At 45.7% G+C, this 21,617-nt stretch overlaps 1 protein-coding gene across 3 annotated transcripts in view; it reads right to left on the minus strand.

Annotated features, from left to right (window-relative positions):
* The window catches only part of LOC115468271 (ecto-ADP-ribosyltransferase 5-like), a 106,129-nt gene that overhangs the window by 71,296 nt on the left and 13,216 nt on the right, over positions 1 to 21,617 (minus strand). For 2 of the 3 annotated variants that reach the window (XM_030199855.1, XM_030199853.1), the window contains exon 2: positions 10,430 to 10,516. In XM_030199855.1, coding sequence (XP_030055715.1) covers positions 10,430 to 10,492 — 63 coding nt within the window. In that variant the 5' untranslated portion in view covers positions 10,493 to 10,516. Of the gene's footprint in view, positions 1 to 10,429; positions 10,517 to 16,501; positions 16,512 to 21,617 lie in introns of those variants that run through there. The other variant, XM_030199854.1, reaches the window with a different exon arrangement.

Below are 21,617 nucleotides of genomic sequence, written 5' to 3' on the forward strand. Positions count from 1 at the left end.
CCTCCTATCTCTAGGACTACCCCTTGCTATCTGATAGCAGGCTCCATCCCCATTGGTCTCTGTCTGCTCCTCCCTGTATGAAGCCCCACCACTTCCTTGTCCTTTCAGCCATGTGGGGCTTCTTCCTCCATATAGCCAGGGCATGGAGCCCACCACCATCTCGCTCCAGACAGCTCTGTCCTGCTGAAAATCCCTGTAACGTCTAAGCCCTCGCACTCCCTGTAACGAACCTGGATTTTTTACCCTGTAAATATCTTCTTCCAAATGAGATATTGCACATTGCAGTCACCCAGCTTTGGACTATTTCTACCTGTTCAACTACTTTCCCCTCCCCCTGCAATACAACTACCTCTCTTCAGATCTCCACCTCCCACAGCCTCCAGATTCAGAAGTCTCTGTATCCTGAACATCTATCTGTGAGTAAATTGTCTGTGATTTATTCAATAAAAGAGACTTTACAAAATAATAGAGACTTCAGGTGATTGCTGCGCCAGGGTTATGCTCCATGATATTGGGGCTTCTTATTATCAAGCCCCGAGAGTCATGACACTGTATACAAACATCTATATACAAGAAACCCACAGACAGATGCAGCTACCTCCACAACTCCAGCTTCCATCCTTCACATACAAAAAGATCCATCATTTACAGCCAAGCCACAAGATACCACCGTATCTGCTCTGACCCAGGGGACAGAGACAGACACCTTAAAAGCCTGACTGCATCCTTCAAACAGAAAGGCTACAACCCCAAAATAATCTCCAAGAATATTGCCTCCTCCCTCAAAACACCCAGGGAAAATCTGCTACAGTACAAAGAAAAAAAGCCACAGACAGAATCCCCCTTGTAGTGACATACAATCCAGAGCTGGAAAAACTGAGGAAAATCATAAGAGATCTACAACCTATACTCCAGGAGGATGAATTACTGAAAGAGATATTCCCATCCCCACCAGTACTGGCCTTCCGACAGCCACCCAACTTAAAACACAAGCTAATCAGAAGTAAACTCCCAACACAGACTGAAAAGGAAGAAAAGGGCACATTTCCCTGTAATATATCCAGCTGCAAGCTATGCCAAAACATTTCACAGGACCCCACAGTCATTCACAAAGTAAAAATATTCAACATAAAGGAATCTTTCACATGCTCATCTTCCAATGTGGTATATATCATTCAGTGTAAAAAATGTAACGACGGATGCTATATTGGAGAAACAGGCCAGATGCTTAAGACAAGATTCAATCTGCACAGACATCACATGAAAATAGCCGGTGCCAGTCAAGCCCCCACCCCTGTGGGCCAACACTTTACAAGACACTGCACCAGTGATTTCATAGTTAGAATCCTGAAAGGTAGCTTTAAAACAATACAGGAACGTAAGACCTTTGAAGTCAGAATGATTAAATATTTTGACACCCAACAGACAGGACTTAACAAGGATCTGGGTTTTCTAGCCCATTATAAACCATAAAATTGTATTTCTCTGTTGATCACCCTCCTCTCACCTACCCACACCCATCCTGTGCATACCTCCTACCCAACCCCACTCTCCCACCCTGTCAGACTGTCAACGTAATGCTTTGATGTTTCTCTTATATATACTATCTGCTACCACATTTGCTTATTTCCTATCTGACGAAGAAGGGCAACCTTCGAAAGCTAATCAAGAAATGTATTAAGTTATGTCCAATAAAAAAGGTATCATCTTATTTTCTTTTCCATGTTTTATTTTGTTTGATTTCTATTGTTAACCTTAAGAGTGGACTAACACGGCTACCACACCTCTCTATATATGTTGCCAAAATTTGGGCACAGATCTCAGATCCACACACACACACACACTATTTATTTAATGAGCCGTTATCAGTCAATAATTGCTGCTAATTCATTTTGGCACTCATTTGGGTTTACGCGATTTGCCCTGCCCCATGCAAATCAAAAGGGGGTGTGGCCGTGGGAGGGGCGTGGATGGATCAGGGGGTTCCCAGAATTTAGATGAAACGTTCTAGAGTAGGGATCTTTTATGTACCCAACTGCCATTCGTTTCAGCAGGCACAATCAGTGTCACTCATGAGATCCACGCTGAGCTAGTAATCTGTATAAGGTGCTGCACGCCAGGGGCATAGCCAGACCTTGGCGGGAGGGGGGGCCAGAGCCTGAGGTGGGGGGCACTGTTTAGCCGCCTCCCCCCCGCTGCCGACCCCCCCCTGCCACTTTGGACCGCCGCCACAACCACAAACCCCCCCTGCCGCCCGCCGCCGCATCAGGTACCTTGTTTGCTGGCATGGGTCCTCAATCCCCACCAGCCAAAGAGTCTTCTTCAGCACCAGTCGACTCCAGCGCATTCATTGTGGAATCATCTGTTTCTGACGCCTTACATCCTGCACGAGGCTACATGCAAGGTACCTGATGCGGCGGTAGGGCGTGCGGTGGCAGCGGGGGGGTCAAATGTAGAGGGGGCCAGGGCGTAATCTGTGGGGGCCATGCCCCCGTGGCCCCACGTAGAACGCCCTTTGCAGAATAGTAGTTTAGAGCTGATTTTCCCAGCACCTAATTGTGGATGTAATTTATATAATCTCCCCATCACTGTCCAGAGCTTCACGCTTTAAGCCAGTCCTGGCCCTGATCTCAAACCAATAAATTCTTATGTAAGCTGCCTCCTCCTACAGTCTCCAGACATACACAAAAGACCCTCTTACACATACCTACATTCCCCCTCCCCCCACACCAAAGTGTTTTCCCCAGACACTAGCACATGCCTTCCTCCCATCTCTCCCCCTCCCCCCCCATTCCAAACCTCTTCCCACACTCAACTCCAGCCTCACCACCCCTGTCAGACTCCTCACCTTTGCTGATTCTGGGGCTGAGCAGTAAAGTGCACCACTACTACTACTATTTAGCATTTCTATAGCGCTACAAGGCGTACGCAGCGCTGCACAAACATAGAAGAAAGACAGTCCCTACTCAAAGAGCTTACAATCTAATAGACAAAAAATAAATAAAGTAAGCAAATCAAATCAATTAATGTGAACGGGAAGGAAGAGAGGAGGGTAGGTGGAGGCGAGTGGTTACAAGTGGTTACGAGTCAAAAGCAATGTTAAAGAGGTGGGCTTTCAGTCTAGATTTAAAGGTGGCAAAGGATGGGGCAAGACGTAGGGGCTCAGGAAGTTTATTCCAGGCGTAGGGTGCAGCGAGACAGAAGGCGCGAAGTCTGGAGTTGGCAGTAGTGGAGAAGGGAACAGATAAGAAGGATTTATCCATGGAGCGGAGTGCACGGGAAGGGGTGTAGGGAAGGACGAGTGTGGAGAGATACTGGGGAGCAGCAGAGTGAGTACATTTATAGGTTAGTAGAAGAAGTTTGAACAGGATGCGAAAACGGATAGGGAGCCAGTGAAGGGTCTTGAGGAGAGGGGTAGTATGAGTAAAGCGACCCTGGCGGAAGATGAGACGGGCAGCAGAGTTTTGAACTGATTGGAGAGGGGAGAGGTGACTAAGTGGGAGGCACCAGGCTTTGCACACAGGTCAGTTCAGCTTTCATGTACAATTTTGTGTATGTGCCGTCTATAGAAATCAGTTGTGCGCACGAGCTAACTGTTCGAGGCTTTGGGTAGACATTCGAACAAACAGTGGATCCATTTCCATTTTGGCAGAAATTGGCAATTGAAATCGAGGACATTGCGGTGCTGCTTTTGCTAGGACACACGTATGGATTTTAAGTTTTGCTGGCTTTCAATTCACTTTCATTATGGCTCTTGTTTGAATTGTCAGGCTTCCGGTGAAACCACTGGGTTAGTGAGCCCTTGGACCCCTGCCGAGGAGTGGCAGCGGCAGGAGAATCACCCAAAACACAAGACCTCTGACAGAAAACCGCTGGACTTCACCTGCACTTCCCCAGGAGTTGAGCCCCTGGGTGCAGGCAGTCAGCAGGACTTACCAGACAGGGCAGGAACAGGATACCAACAAGGAGACAAGCCGGGTCCTGGGCAGGCAACAGACAGTAGCCTAAACCAAGAGATAAGCCAGGTCTTGGGCAGGCAGCAGACAGTAGAGTAAACCAGGAGATAAGCTGGGTCTTGGGCAGGCAGCAGACAGTAGAATAAACCAGGAAATACGCAGGGCTAAAGCTGAAACCGGAAAATAGCACAGATGCACTGCAATAACTCTCGCCAAGGGAAACTCATCTGAGGACCTCTGCTGCAAGGCAAACTAAAAAGCATCCAGGTGGTTAATGAAGATCCGGATCGGACCGGAGTACCTTCTGGAACATGGGAAACAGCCAGTTATCAATCCAAAGCAGCCACCAGGTGGCGAGATGAATGAGAGCATGAAACGTGGGCCAAATCGTAACAATACCTCCCCCTCAAGGCCTCCCTGGACTTCTCGGGGGTTCTAGGTTTCCATGGATATTTTTGGTGGCATCTGCTGGTGAGTTTAGGCGCGTAGTCCACCATCATAGCACTAGGTGCGGGTCGTGAGATGGCCAGTTGAGGGTGAGGCTGGGCTTTGTCAACAGAGCTGGATTGAGTGCTCAGCACTAGAGTAGAGCTACAGGCCATAGCTTGCTGTGAGCTATCCTTAAACCTCTTAGATCTCCGAATACCATTGATGAACCAGGGACTCGGCTATGAAGTTTCCACCAGCCCCAGAGTCCAGAAAGACTTCAGTATGCTCCTTTCTGTGACCTAAATCGAGCACTGCTGTCACTAGGAATTGGGTACGAAGAATGCCAGAAGATAGACTTACAATAGTACCTGCCATCATACCCTGATCCAAGGGTGCTGGTTTAAGTGGACACCTAGCCGCATAGTGTCCAGTATCACCACAATACAGGCAAAGGTTTTCTTGCATCGTGAGAGGAGTATGCCACAACTGCATGGGTTCTACGGGTGGCAAGGGAGAGGCCTCCCGGCCACTAGACGTCTGTGGCCCATACTGATGACTAGGTGTTTTAATCCCCATCCTTTTTGAGGAGCGCCAATCTCGGCTACGCTCCTGAAATCGAATATCAATCGTATTGCAGAATACAATCAGTTCATCTAACCCAGTAGGAAGTTCACGTCCAGCCAACTCATCCTTTATTTGGGGCGCCAATCCCTGCCAGAAGGCCGCGACCAAGCTTTCATTATTCCAGGCCAACTCAGAAGCCAGAGTGCGGAACCTAATGGCATAGTCGCCCAGAGTCCGTGTTCCCTGCTTTAATCTCAAGAGTGCCGAAGTGGCAGTAACTTTCCCGGGTTCTTCGAACACTCGTTTAAATTGATCCAGGAAACTGCGGAGATCCTGAAGCACCGGATCATTCTTCTCCCACAGGCTAACGCTTGCCCGGACAACAGTGACATAATATAAGCTATCCGGGTTCTATCAGAAGGAAAGTCTCGGGCCTGGAGTTCAAAAATTATTTCACACTGATTGAGAAAACCTCTACAGTCCTTAGGATCGCCGTCATATCTCGGGGGTGACAGCAGCTCCTGCCGGTGCTAAATCTGGACTCGAAGCTGGAGAAATGACTGCTTTCGTAGATGCCGCAATAAAGCTCTCCAGTTGGCCTAAACGGATCTCCACGGTACGGAGGACGTCGCTGATCCGTGAAAAGTTCTGAGAGTGCTCCTGGAGCGTCCGCAATACGGGTGATCCCTCCGAGCTCATGGCCTTGCAATCTGTCAGGCTTCCGGTGAAACCACTGGGTTAGTGAGCCCTTGGACCCCTGCCGAGGAGCGGCAGTGGCAGGAGAATCACCCAAAACACAAGACAATGCAGACCTCTGAGAGAAAACCGCTGGACTTCACCTGCACTTGACCGCCCTTCCCCAGGAGTTGAGCCTCTGGGTGCAGGCGGTCGGCAGGACTTACCAGGGCAGGAACAGGATACCAACAAGGAGACAAGCCGGGCGGCAGGCAACAGACAGTAGCATAAACCAAGAGATAAGCCGGTTCTTGGACAGGCAGCAGACAGTAGAATAAACCAGGAGATAAGCCGGGTCTTGGGCAGGCAGCAGACAGTAGAGTAAACCAGGAGATAAGCCGGGTCTTGGGCAGGCAGCAGAATAAACCAGGAGATAAGCAGGGCCAAAGCTGAAACCAGAAAATAGCACAGACGCACTGCAACAACTCTCGCCAAGGAAAACTCCTCTGAGGACCCTCTGTTGCAAGGCAAACTAGAAAGCATCCATGTGGTTAATGAAGGCAAAGTACAAGGGAGGTCACCAGGTACGGGTGCTGCTCAGTTCCAAAAACTCCCAAGACAGTCCGGAGGGCTGGAAGATCCGGACCGGAGTACCTTCTGGAACATGGGAAACAGCCAGCAGTCTTTCTATGTTAAATTGTACAGCGCTGCGTAACCCTAGCAGCGCTTTAGAAATGTCAAGTAGTAGTAGTAGTAGCAGTCAATCCATAGCAGCCACCAGGTGGCGAGATGAATGACAGCATAAAACATGGGCCAAATCATAACATGAATTCGTTAATCTGTTTATTAAATGTGTATTTTTAGGTCCCTCCCTGATGTTCTATATGATATATATATTGTTTGTACTGGCAGAGTGCCTTTGGTTTTCAGAGGTCCTGCACCATATGAACCCATAAGAAATATTTATTTATTTGTTTCATTTGTATCCCACATTTTCCCACCTTTTTGCAGGCTCAATGTGGCTTACATAATACCGTAAACGGCGTTAGCCAGTTCCGTTATGAACAAATTCAGGTATGAGCAAATACAAGGTGATATAGTGGTAGAATAAGGTTCATGTATGGTACACATACATTGGGGGAACTTAGAGAGGGAGAGTTTGGATACGTCCATTTTGGTCTTTGGTTACGTTATGTCACAGGTATCCAGGTTTTTTATGTTGGGTCGGTGGGGTATGCTTTTCTGAACAGGTCTGTTTTTACTGCTTTTCGGAAATTTAGGTGGTCGAGCGTAGTTTTTACTACTTTTGGCAGCGCGTTCCATAGTTGTGCGCTTAAGTAGGAAAAGCTGGGTGCGTAAGTGGATTTTATATTTGAGTCATTTGGTGCTTGGGTAGTGGAGGTTTAGGTAAGATCGTGCCGATCTTGTGGTATTTCTGGTTGGCAGGTCGATGAGGTCTGTCACGTACCCTGGGGCCTCGCCGTAGATAATTTTATGAACAGTCGTGCAGATTTTGAAAGTGATTCGTTCTTTGATTGGAAGCCAGTGCGGTTTTTCTTGGAGTGGTTTGGTGCTGTCAAATATGAGGCGTCCAGCAGCTGTCTGCTCACAACATTAAGGGACCATTTTACTAAGCTGTGCTAAAAGGTGACCTGAGCTATGACTACCACGTGGGTTTCCCCATGCTCCGAGGCCACTTTTAGTGTGGCTGCAAAATGGGCGATTTTTCATGGCTTCAATTAATGGCAATATGCTGATTTCCCAATTAGCACGTAGCCATTACCGTGTGAAGTCTTTCAAACTACTATTTTGTAGCAGGAAATGCTCACGCGCTAACCCTGCGCCAGAGGCCCCCATAGATTTGGCCCTGGACCCCCCTGCCGACAACCCTCTCGACCCCCCTCCCGCCACCAACCCTCCCCCGCCGTCGTTGTGGGCTACCTTTGCTGGTGGGGGACCCCAATTCCCGCCAGCCAAGGAGGTCCTCTTCTTCCTCCGAAGGCTTCGTTCTGTTTCTGACGAAGCCTCGCAGATCAGCCAGCAATGGACGTCAGACTCACAGAAACAGAACGAAGCCTTGCAGATCAGCCAGCGACAGACGTCAGACTCACAGAAACAGAACGAAGCCTTGCAGATCAGCCAGGCAGTGCAGGACGTCAGAAGCATAACGAAGCCTTTGCGGGAAGAAGAGGACCTCGGCTGGCAGGGATTGGGGTCCCCCGCCAGCAAAGGTAGACGACAGCGGGGGAGGGTTAACGGCGAGAGGGGGGGTCGAGAGGGTCATCGGCAGGGGTTGGCAAAGTTGGTGGTGGCGGTGGCAGCAGCGGGGGGGAGGCTAAAATGTGCCCCCTCACCTCGGGCTCTGGACCCCCCTCCCGCCAAAGTCTGGCTACACCCCTGCCCTACACTAATCAGTTGGCGCCCGACAATGTAGCTGCGATAAGCGACTAGCATTGCGCACGCCTACTCTCCACCCCCAAATACGCCCCCAGCGCTAAAAAGTTGCAAGTATTCTTCAGTCAAAACTACTGCAGAAGCCTGAGTGCACCTCGCGGTAGTGCATTGTCCTGCATGGTAATCACGTGTTTGTGCTTCCCATCGCTTAGGAAAAGGACCCCTAAGACTGGGACTAGATGGTTCTTGCCATTATTGGTGTTTATTTAGTGCTTTGCATATTGTTCACTTTCTGGGATTGATTTTTTTTTTAACCTTTTCAGCACCTTATAACTCTTTGATCCTGTCAGCTCCTTGGTTTGGTTGAAGTGCAGTTAATGCTCTGTCACCACAGTTTGCAATTTTATAGAGATTAGTATTATGTAATCCCCAAAACTGTCATATATGGATTGTCTATTGCTTGTGTTTGATTCATTCTTGCAGTACAAAAAGGCGGTAAATCTAACAAATAAATAAACAAATGGGTCGGACTGCACTACAGATCCAAACCGGGTGTGGTGACACATAGACTTTAAAAAAGTTAACTCAAAAAAACCACCAAATGTTTGTTTGTCCAGAGAGGCTTCCTCTACTCTTAGCACTTCCCCAGAAAAATTGTGTACATGTGTACTTCATGCACTAACATGTATGCCTGCTCCTCTTTAAAACAGTTTGAGAGGTATTTTGGAATATTTACCCCACAGAACTTTGTTCGCTGGACATAGGAAAAATTGTGACCATTTTATAACCAAAACAAGGGACTGTCCATCCCCTTCTTTAGGCCTATTAACAAAAATGGGCTAGCGAGGAATCTCAGGACCCGCATAAAAATGTGTGTCAATCATAGCACTTAATTTTCTCAGATGAACTTGCCAAAATTTGATGCGAAGTCCTTCCCTGTATAATGGTATCTGTCCTAATGGTCCTAATACTACTATAAGATTTGTTTAAAAACAAAAGGAAGTGGAAATATAAACCAGGCTTAATCCAAAGAACTGGAACCAGACAAAACCATATAAAATTTCAAACAAACATTTATTTATTAATATTTACTTAATAGAGAAATATTAATGAGTTCTTTTTTAAGTAAATATTAATAAATAATGTTTGTTTGAATTTTTATATGGTTTTGTCTGGTTCCAGTTTTTTGGATAAGCCTGGTTTATATTCCCACTTCCTTTTGTTTTTATTGTCTGCTCCGTGGGATCTGCTGACTTCTCCACGTACGTGGATTCTTGTAAGATTTGTTTAAGCTGCTGCTGCAAGCACTGTATGGATCACAGCAATTATGGGATTGTTAACAAGAGTTGTATACAACAGTCCTGTTTATGACCCCTGACGCAGGCATTAGCCGAAACACGGACCATGTTGGGCCCCTCAATACAACCTGCTTCCTTTGAAGTTTGGCTCCACTTTGTTGTTCGTTTGTGGCCCTCTGCACTACTATTGCTGTCTGATCTTTTTTGTTTTTGTTTGTTTGTTACATTTGTACCCCGCGCTTTCCCACTCATGGCAGGCTCAATGCGGCTTACATGGGGCAATGGAGGGTTAAGTGACTTGCCCAGAGTCACAAGGAGCTGCCTGTGCCTGAAGTGGGAATCGAACACAGTTCCTCAGTTCCTCAGGACCAAAGTCCACCACCCTAACCACTAGGCCACTCCTCCACTGTTGCTACTATTTGAGATTCTACATGGAATGTTGCTATTCCACTAGCAACATTCCATGTAGAATCTCCAATAGTAGCAACATTCCATGTAGAATCTCCAATAGTATCTATTTTATTTTTGTTACATTTGTACCCTGCGCTTTCCCACTCATGGCAGGCTCAATGTGGCTTACATGGGGCAATGGAGGGTTAAGTGACTTGCCCAGAGTCACAAGGAGCTGCCTGTGCCTGAAGTGGGAATCGAACTCAGTTCCTCAGGACCAAAGTCCACCACCCTAACCACTAGGCCACTCCTCCATTGTTGCTACTATTTGAGATTCTACATGGAATGTTGCTATTCCACTAGCAACATTCCATGTAGAATCTCCAATAGTAGCAACATTCCATGTAGAATCTCCAATAGTATCTATTTTATTTTTGTTACATTTGTACCCTGCGCTTTCCCACTCATGGCAGGCTCAATGTGGCTTACATGGGGCAATGGAGGGTTAAGTGACTTGCCCAGAGTCACAAGGAGCTGCCTGTGCCTGAAGTGGGAATCGAACTCAGTTCCTCAGTTCCCCAGGACCAAAGTCCACCACCCTAACCACTAGGCCACTCCTCCACTCCTGTGTTACCGTTTCCCTTTTGTCTGCTTGCTTCTAATACTGCAATTATCTCTATATGGGAAACGGTGGACTGTGAGAATACAAAAAAAGAGAATTACCTGAGGGAGCAGCAGTAGGGTCACGGCACAGAGAGAAGCGCAGGTGGCTGTAAGAGGCTTCATCCTCACTCAGAGATGGCGGTCTGGCTGCATGAAGAAATCACTCAGTCAGTAGCTTTCACAGTAAAACATTTCCCCAAAGCATGTTGAGAAAATGCAAAGGAAAGGGGTCTGTCCTCTAGAGTGTGATAATTCAAGGGTGCAGAGAGCCACACTCAAGAATAACAAAAGATTCTTTCTTTTAAAAAAATGGTGATGGATGCATGGAATAGGTTCTCCACAGAGAAGCAAAAACAATCATGGAATTTAATTTAATTCTTATATACAGCTAATGCAGATACAATATACAGCCAGTTCAAACTGATGTACATATTCCAAAACAGCCCACATGCAATAACATCATAATGGGCCTGATTTTATAACAGGACACCTATATGAGAAGTGCTACTGGAATCTATTTATGTGTGAATTTATGAAACGGGTTCCAGAACCAGCCTAGAGCGCAAACAAATGCCAACACATGTTTATTCATGCTCCGAAGCTGGGGGGGGGGGGGGGGGGGGGGGGCAAATTCTATAATGTCAGACCTTGTAGATTTGCCAACCAGGAACGCAAAGAGAGCAGCACGAACATTCTTGAACCTCCATTACCCTAGTTGCAAAGGACTTAAGTATAAATCAATCTATGCTTCTAGTTTCTCATACATAGGCATGCAACTATGGAACGCACTTCCTAATGTTATAAAAACAATGCACCACCGAACAATCTTCCGAAAAATACTGAAAACCAACCTGTTCAAACAAGCATACCACAACGATTCATCCTGTGCACCAAACACGCAATATCAACACAACTAAACAAAACCGGACTCCCTACACTGGACTACCTCATTATTCGGACACGTGGAAGGTACTATGCACCACCACCTGTTGTCCATACTGTAAATGAACTTTCTATGTTTGAATTTCTAACCACCCTTTACTTTATTCTATTATTTATGAACTTTAATGCAATAACACCTTGTACTTATGCTATCGTCAATGAATACCAATACTATACCATTTTGTATTTCTCAGATCCGGTAATAGGGACTGCCATTACGGCATAATGTAAATCACTCTTTCATCCATGAACATTAAGGCAATATCACTTTGTAATTTACCCTATAATGTACATGCTATACCAATTTGTATTTCTCAGATCCGGAAGTGGCGACTGTCACTTCGGCATCATGTAAGCCACATTGAGCCTGCAAATAGGTGGGAAAATGTGGGATACTAATGCAACAAATAAATAAATAATCAAGAGCCCTAATGCTGCACAGGAAGTGCATATTCTATAATGCCATCTGTGCGCCAAGATGCCCTCTGGAATATAAGCGCAAACCACCAATGCCACACCTAACATTTACATGCGGCCATGGAGCTGGCATGACTGGGGGCATGTGTCTTCCAGTATTCTGTAAGTTACATAACTGGAAGCCACGCCCATGCCCCACCCACACTTCTGCCCCTTTTGCATTTCCACGCTACACCTCTTCCGTGTGCCCTTGCAGAGTAGCAGATATGGATGCTTGCATACCCCAACTTGACTTTTTGTCCTTTAGATTGTAAGCTCTTCTGAGCAGGGACCGTCCTTAGTTATTAATTTGTACAGCGCTGCGTAGTCCTAGTAGCGCTCTAGAAATGTTAAGTAGTAGTAGTAGTTAAGCGCTCATGTTCTCAGAATTTACATGCGCCACCCACTATGTAATTTCATGCCCCCAGTTATAGAATCACCGCTCATGCAACCCCACCCTGACCAAACTGTGCCCCATAGGTGTGGCGAGCTTCTAAGCTTAAGAAGGGAAGGGGACCCGCAGTTCCTGGAGAGGGGAAATGTCAGGAAGTAAAACCCAGACTGGCTCAATCTGTCCTCCTTTTTCTGTAGCCTTTAAAACCCCACCAAAGGGACAAGTGGGTTACGAGAGGATAGCAGGCATTTGCACTCCTTTAGTTCAAGAGCTCCTTCACTTCTCTCTCACCCCCCTCCATGGACACTTCTCCCCACCCCCTTCATGCTAGTTCACAATGAGCTGCTCAGCCCTGAACAGCAGACAGCTCAAGCAGCAGTGGGATCTCCTGTGCAATAAACCCTATTGATTTAAAGTCTAGACTGTACGCTCAGAATCCCACCCCAGTGCAGGGCCTCTGTAGCATCCAATGCACTGAATGTGGCAATTCCATGTGAATCCTCCAGGGAACGGAACTGAGGATGCAGGAATGTCCTCGACAGAAAATCACAGACTTGTACACAGCCTGTACACCCTTATGAGGGAGAGCTACAGAGGCTGTCCACATACCATTATAAGAAGGGTTAAATAGTGTGCATCAGTCCACTGGAAAATTATATCTTTATACTGGACTAATTTATTACCCTTTATTTCTCTAAGTAATAAAGAGGTATTTATGTGAATCAGAACTACCAGTTCCCACCAGTAGATGGCAGGATTGTAATTCAAGCAAGAGGGGAGATGTCAGCAGTGAGGGTTGAAGAAGATCCCATGATCTATCCCGAGGCCGAGGGAAAGTCAGGAGGATTTTTGTCCCAGGGACGTAGTCACCGGCTGGCCTGAGACTATCTACTTTTGCCTCAGGCTCACCCAGCACCCAGATGCACCATCTATGTAGCTGGTGGGGATTCCCAATCACTTAAAATCCTGCTGCCAGTGGCCACCCAATAAAGATGGCAGCCCAATGAGAGGCTCAGTAAACCATAGGAGTCCACCCAGCACTGTCCTTAGTTGGGATGTAAGGACAGTGCTGGGCAAACTTCTACGGTCTGTGTCCTGAAAATGGCAAAGAAAGATCAGGATGAAGAATGCATATTTTATACCACATTCATTGTTGGTTTAATCAAACATTGTAATGAGTGTGACTGTTGGACAGACTGGATGGACCATTCAGGTCGTTCGTTATCTGTCGTCATTTACTATGTTACTATGTAAATAAACACAACATAACATCTACACTAATAGGAGAAAAGACACCAGGAATATACAATAAGAATAACAGAAAATAATCATTTTGAGCTTAAGTAAATAGCCTTAATATAACGTAGAGTATCAAAGACTAGTACTCAAAGATAGTTATGAGCAACATAGCGCCGTCTTTAGCATTTAGCGTGTGTCTATTTTTAACATGCGCTAAAAACGTCAGCGTGCCTCAGTAAAAGACCCCCTAAATGTGTAGCAAAGGTATCTGGGTTAGGATAATCGGGTTCAGAGGAAAGAGGGGTGCCAGAAGACACCCACGCCTGTCAACCAACCCTTATACACTGCTCCGGACCTGATGAAATTTTTCCTGCATATCGCAGAATGGCTGCATTTGCATTTATTTTAATGTGGCACGAGTTAACACCCATGCTGAAACCCTTCCTGCATTGCTAATCCTGGAAAATACTCCTCTTCTCCCCACATGTGAAACACTGGGCTCGTGACCCCTGTTACTCTGACTAGGTATTTCTGTAGTTCCTCTTCCTTGCAGAATCACAGCACAATCTCGGGGGGGGGGGGGGGGTGCGGGGAGATAGACCCTGATCTTTGATCCCTTCTGGATATTCCAAACCTGGATTTTAGCTTTCCCTGCAAGAGGAATGTACCATTTGCTGGGAAACTCTGGCTCCTAATTGCCCTGCCTTAGGACATTGTTAAATACACAGGAGCTGATGCAGAAAGCTTTCTACGTAGTTAGCATGGGTTTAACATTGTTCACTGCAGAAAAGAGAGGGTCTGTTCTGTAGAAGTGCACCTACGCAGGATTTGAAGAATCCAGGATCTCCTAAACCCAGCAGACAGAAAATCCCATCTCCGTGAAGCCAGTCAATAGAAACAGAATAAAATAAAACAGAGAAAAGAAAATAAGATATATTTTATTGGACTAACTTAATACAATTTTTAATTAACTTTCGAAGGTGGCCCTTCTTCGTCAGATCAGAAATAAGCAAATTTTGATAATTTTACTTGACAGTTTTATTTTATTCTATTTCTATTGACTGGCTTTAGAAGTGGACTAACACAGCTACCATATCTCCGTGAAGAAACAGAATCCGAACTGATCATTGTAGTTAGATCCTTTTTGATGCTGCTTTTAACTTCTAACCCTTATTCACGTGTTCAGAACCCTTATTTTATTATCCTCACTTTAATATTCCCTTATCCCTTATTTGTCCTGTTTGTCTGACCCGATTATATTGTAAGCTCTGTCGAGCAGGGACTGTCTCTTCATCTTCACGTGTACAGCACTGCGTACGTCTAGTAGCGCTATAGAAATGATAAGTAGTAGTAGATGTGGGAATGGAGACTACAGATTCCTCACCAAATCATCTCTAGTGGAGAATTTCTGTTACACTATTTATCTTCTTTCAACTTTTAAGTCACCTAACTATACAAAAGACTTGAGATGGCTTCAAATATATTTATATGGTAAATTTAAGAATATAAGAATAGCCATATTGGGACAGACCAATGGTCCATCTAGCCCAGTATCCTGCTTCCAGCAGTGACCAATCCAGGTCACAAGTACCTGGCAGAATCTCAAAGAGTAGCAACATTCCAAGTAGAACCCCAAAGAATAGCAACATTCTGGAATCCTAAAGAGTGACAAGATTCCATGCAGAATCTCAAAGAGTAGCAACATTCCATGTAGAATCCCAAAGAATAGCAAGATTCTGGAATTCTAAAGAGTAACAAGATTCCATGCAGAATCTCAAAGAGTAGCAACATGTAGAACCCCAAAGAATAGCAACATTCTAGAATCCTAAAGAGTAACAAGATTCCGTGCAGAATCTCAAAGAGTAGCAACATTCCATGTAGAACCCCAAAGAATAGCAAGATTCTGGAATTCTAAAGAGTAACAAGATTCCATGCAGAATCTCAAAGAGTAGCAACATTCCAAGTAGAACCCCAAAGAATAGCAACATTCTGGAATCCTAAAGAGTGACAAGATTCCATGCAGAATCTCAAAGAGTAGCAACATTTCATGTAGAACCCCAAAGAATAGCAAGATTCTGGAATCCAAAAGAGTAATAAGATTCCATGCAGAATCTCAGAGAGTAGCAACATTCCATGCTACAAATCCCAGGGAAACCAGTTGCTTCCCATGTCTGTCTCAATAGCAGTCTCTGGACTTTTCTTCCAGGAACTTGTCCAAACCTTTTTTTAACCCGGATATGCTAACCGCTGTTACTACATCCTATTCGTTGAGTGAAAAATATTTTCTTCTATTTGTTTTAAAAGTATTTCCATGTAATTTCATTGAGTGTCTCCTGATCTTCTTTTTGAAAGAGTGAAAAATCGATTCACTTCTACTCATTCTAAACCACTAAGGATTTTGCAGACCTCAATCACATCTCCCCTTAGCCATCTCTTTCCCAAGCTGACCTGCCCTATCCTCTTTAGCCTTTCCTCATATTGGAGGAGTTCCATTCCCTTTATCATTTTGGTTGCTCTCCTTTCTACTTTTTCTAATTCCACTATATCTTTTTTGAGATACGGTGACCAGAATTGAAAGCAATACTCAAGGTGAGGTGGCACCATAGAGCAATACAGAGGCAATAATATTCTTGGTCTTATTTTGCATCCCTTTCCTAATATTCCTAGCACCCTGTTTGCTTTGTTGATCACCACCGCATACTGGGCAGAAGATTTCAGCATATTCTCTGCAGTGACACCCAGATCTTTTTCTTGAGTGCTGACCCCCAAGGTGGACCCTAGTATCAGGTAACTATGATTCAGATTATTCTTTCCAATGTGCATCACTTTGCCTTTGTCCACATTAAATTTCATCTGCCATTTGGAGGAGTGGCCTAGTGGTTAGAGCACCGGTCTTGCAATCCAGAAGTGGCCAGTTCAGATCCCACTGCTGCTCCTTGTGATCTTGGGCAAGTCACTTAACCCTCCATTGACTCAGGTACAAATTTAGATTGTGAGCCCCCTGGGACAGAGAAATATCCAGAGTACCTGAATGTAACTCACCTTGAGCTACTACTGAAAAAGGTGTAAGCAAAATCTAAATAAATAATAATAATTTGGACTCCCAGTTTCCTAAGGTCTTCCTGCAATTTTTCAAAATCCGCATGTGTTTTGATAACTTTGAATAGTTTTGTGTCATCTGCAAATTTGATCACCTCACTCGTCATTCTCATTTCCAGATCATTTATAAACATGCTAAATAGCACTGGTCCCAGTACAGATCTTTCCCATGGGCTAAGGCCCTTTTCACTGCTGGGGTAAAATGTCCAAATTTTCTCTCTCTCTCTCTAAAATTAATGGTCATGTTCTAATTTTAATACAATGCATGTTATTGCATTTACTGCTCGTTAAAGGCAAATTGTGGGGCCCTTTTACTGCAGATTTGCCACGTGGCAACCCAGAACTAGCGCCAGCGCAACGCAGCCACCGGTGGGATTTCCACCTTGAATGCACGCTATTTCCAGTGCTATGAAAATTTTTTCCATAATTATTAGCACGACGCTAACACAGCAGTAATTGGCACTGCTGTGTTACCGCGGGAACCCTTACCGCCACCTCAATGGGTAGCGATAAGTGCACCCCTTCCCCCAACATGGCCACACGGTAAATGCAATTTTACCACATGGCCATGTCGATTTTGATTAATAATTAGGTCCGCCACCTCTGTTGCGCAGCGGAAGCCATAGGCTTTCTACTATCCTGTAAAGGATTCCATGTTCCCTCCAAATACTTAATTACCCCAACCTTGTATCTGCTCAGAACATATCTTGTTTATACTTAGGGTTTGGGAACATGTGAAGTCATTCTGATCAACTGATAAGGGCCAAGAGCTCTGGTGAGAAAGCTAGGGTCCATTGAAATGAATAGGGTCAAAATGGTATAAAAAGGGGAGTCAGAAGGGTATCAGGGCAGAGGAGGCTCCGGAAGGCTGGGGAGAGAGGATGTGTCGTAAAGAGCTGTTCCACTATGTGAATGCTTGATTTTCCTGTACTGCTATTGGTGAGATTGTAATAAACTATCTTCTTATATCCCAGTGAGTCCTTCTGACTATGGAGCTTGTCAGTGCCCAGTCTATATACTATTATATCTACTGAATACTGGGTTTCTTTCTAATTAAGGAGCCTGCTGCTGCTCTGTGTAAAACTGTCATGAGCAGATACAAGGATGGGGTAATTAAGTATTTGGAGGGAACATGGAATCCTTTACAGGATAGTAGAAAGCCTATGGCTTCCGCCACGCAACAGAGGTGGCAGACCTAATTATTAATCAATTTTCAGCCTTTTTTTACCTGCTGCGGTGTTCAGCAAAAACCCTTTTACCGTAGCTTGGTAAAAGGACCCCTGTGTGTATTAATGCACCCTCCCCCCCCCCCCCCCCCCCGAGTTTTCTCCTGTAAAAACTCCTGCAACATCCAATGCTTTGCCAGGAATTCCAGGTGCAGTTTGAAGATTTGGAATTCCTGCCTCAGTCTTTGGGAAAAAGCTTTGGGGCAAGTCTCTCCTTGTAGAATTCTTTTAGAAAATAAGTTGTTTTTGTTTCTATAACACTTGATCCTGTGTTTGATTTACTGCAAATTCATTCTAATGGTCTATTTTTTTAGTTTTCATAATCCACAATTGTATGGAGTTTCAAGGGGCTGATTTTTAAAACTAATATTTAAGCAATGGCATCCGTTGTCTGAAGCCAGGCTGTTTACCAAATAATTAATTCACTAGGAACAAAAGGGCTCTTCATCTGCAATGTTCAAGAGGTTTTGCAACATCAGGTCTTTAACAGAATTAGCCCTAATTCATATTACTAACTAGTAAAACAGGCCCGTTTCTCACACAAATGAAACGGGCACTAGCAAGGTTTTCCTTGGAGTGTGTATGTTTGAGAGAGAGTGTGTGTGTGAGAGATGGAGTGTGTGTGTGAGTGAGAGAGAGAGAGACAGAGTGTGTGTGTGTGTCAGAGAGAGAGTGTGTGAGAGACAGAGTGTATGTGTGTGTGAGAGAGAGAGTGTGTGTGAGTGAGAGAGTGTATGTGAGAGACAGAGAGTGAGTGTGTGTGTATGTGGGGCTCCGAGTTCCATGACCTCCTCCTTCCCTCCCTCCCTCTCCTCCGAGTTCCAGGCCCCCCTTCCGTCGAGGTGCAGGCCCCCTTCCCTCCCTCTCCTCTCCTCCCTCTCTGTCCTCCCATCCGAGTTGTTGCCCCCCCCCCTTCCCTCTGAGTTCCATGCACCCCTCCCTCTCCTCCCCAGCGTGTTCCATGCCCCCTTTCCTCGGAGTGTGTATGTTTGAGAGAGAGTGTGTGGGTGAGAGATGGAGTGTGTATGTGAGAGAGAATGAGTGAGAGAGAGAGACAGAATGTGTGTGTGTGTTTGTGTCAGAGAGAGAGAGAGAGAGAGAGAGAGTGTGTGAGAGACAGTGTGTGTGTTTGAGTCTGTGTGTGTGAGAGAGAGAGAGAGTGTGTGAGAGAGAGAGTGTGTGAGAGAGAGTGTATGTGAGAGACAGAGAGTGAGTGTGTGTGTGTGTGTGTGTGTGTGTGTGTGTGTGTGTGTGTGTATGAGAAAGTGAAGCCTTCAAGCCTTGAAGCATTTGTGCGCTCTGTAAGGCTCCATCTCTTCAATGGATGACACGTAGTTCCGGAACGTTGCAGGAATGCTTCCTTCAAGGCTTGAAGGCTTCACTTTCTTGGCTTCAGAATGTTGGAGGTGCATTTTATTATATAGGATGTGATGCAAGGAAATTGAGTGGTCTGATCAGCCTACCTCGTGGATACAAATCTCATATTTTCCCTTAAGAAATAGTTCTCAAATATGACCTCACTCAGGAGTCCTTTTCCTAAGCTGCAGTAAAAAGCAGTCTTAGCACAGCCTTGAGCGAGTTTTCCCCCTGTGCCAGGCCCTCTTTACTGCAACAATAAAAGTTTTCTTTAAATGGCCATGCCCCCATTAAAAGAAACTGGGGCCTCAGCTCTTACCAACACCTTTGCCCGCTGCCCTTGTCTGTTTTTGTAGATGTGTTCCTCAAACCTTTTGAGCCTCTGATCAAGACATATGCGTGAGAGTCAAGTCACATCATTACTCTTTTGGGGCAGTGGGATGGGGACACGTCTGAATTAAGACTAGAATCACTTTATACCAATAATCCCCAGGAAGCGGCACTGATTGTTATCAAGAAAGTTTTGGATAGTACATCTAGCAACCTGAGGGTTCCCGCATATTTTATGGTTGAACTGGCATCATTGGCCCTAAAAAGAAACTATTTTTACTCCCAAGGACACTTTTTTCAACAAATCAAAGGCTTAGCACCAGACTTTAGTAATCTGTCTGTAGCTCAGTCTGGGGATGGTGAACGGAGGTTCATCCTTTTCAACATGACGTTGGATTCTGGCGGAGGTTTATAGATGATGGATTAATGCTGTGGAGGAGCAGCGTAGACAGGCGCTGTAATTATCATCAGTAGAGCAATACAGAAGACCTCAACTTAACGTTCTCTGGGGCGCTTTTACTAAAAGGTTGCCACACGACAACCCGTAACTAAAGCTGGCCAAACCCGGCCACTGGCGGTACCTTCCACGTCAAGTCTACACCATTTCCAGTGCTATGGAAAATAATTCCAGAATTATTAGTGCAGTGCGAACCTGGCGGTAATCGGACAGCACTGCGCGCTGCCTGGTTACTGCTGGGTTACCTCAATGGGTGGTGGTAAGTGCTCCCCTGCACCCGCATGGCCATGCGGCAAGAATAATCTTACCACATGGCCGTGTCTTTTTTTAGGGGATTTTTACATGCTGCAGTAAAAAGGGCCCTGGCGTGTGGCAAAAACAGCCCCTGTCGCTACGACAACAGCTTGATAAAAGGACCCCTCTGTGCGATATAACTATCATTGTATCCCTTTTATTGACATTCTTATTTTATTTTATTGATTGATTGATTGGGATGTATTAACCACCTTTATGAAGAAATTCACCCAAGGCGGTGTAAAGCAGGTACAGTTTAACATAAAACTTACATAACAATAGTAAAATAACCAAGAACAAACATCCTATATAATAATTCTCACCTCCAATGTTCTGAAGCTGCCTGGGACCGTGGCTTCCAATGGAGGTGGTCTGCTACGTGCGGTAGACCAAACTGACTTCATGAATCCCACACAGCTCATCGAATCCAATGAAGTGCCACTGATTGGCTGCGCCTCGGGTGAAGTCACCAGCCCGACACCCAGCAACAAACCGCGACCCATCCAGCAGCAAACACCGACCCAGGCAGGGGGATGAGTATACTCCTCCCCCTGCCTAGGAATCGCTCGAGACTGGCTGCCAACCTCCCAAACCACCCGCGCACACTAACCGCCCTCAAAAAACCGCCGCCGCCCTCCCTCTCCAAGTCCGGATTCGGACTCTCGGAGAGGACGAAGAGGGAGGGCGGTTAGACAGCGAGTGTCCAATGTGGAGGAGGCGGGTGAGGACGGGGGAGGGGTCCAATGGCGAAGAGGGGGAGGGAAAGAGCAGCGGGTCCGACTCCAGCGCAGCCGTCACCCCGACATCCCCGTTCACTCAAAACAAAGCAAGCAACCTATGAGATGCTGCAGAACGTTTAATAGACAGGAGTGGAAGTGAGCAAAGCAAGTCTACGGTAAGCAAGGAAGCCCATTGGTTAATCTCTGTTTCCACTCCCCTACACAGCCGTCATTGGTATGCACTCAAAACAAGCAAACCTAGGAGCTTCTGCTTCACATTGTCGTTTTTAAATTGTTGTTCCATCTGAAACAAGTCTAAAGCTGTTTCAACTGGATACACAGTTCCTTAAAACGTGGAGGACAAAAGGAGGGGGGAGACAGACAGACCCTGCAACTGGGAGGGAGGGAGGGGGGACCCTGCAACTGGGAGACAGACCGGGGTGGGGACGATGACCCTGGAACTGGGAGGGAGGGGGAACCCTGGCACATACTCTCATTCTCACACACACACTCGCACCCAGTCTCACTCTCTCTCTCTCTGTCACACACACACACACTTGCACATTCACTCTCTCTCACACAGTCACTCTCACACACACTCTGTCAAACATACACACTCTGAGGAAAACCTTGCTAGCGCCTGTTTCCTTTAAAACAGAAACGGGCCTTTTTTACTAGTAAATACAATAAAATGAGGTAAAATCGAAACCTAATAATAGGACAAGGATCAAAAATA

This window comes from Microcaecilia unicolor, chromosome 4, assembly GCF_901765095.1.
Source record: "Microcaecilia unicolor chromosome 4, aMicUni1.1, whole genome shotgun sequence".
NCBI classification, from domain to species: Eukaryota; Metazoa; Chordata; class Amphibia; order Gymnophiona; family Siphonopidae; genus Microcaecilia; species Microcaecilia unicolor.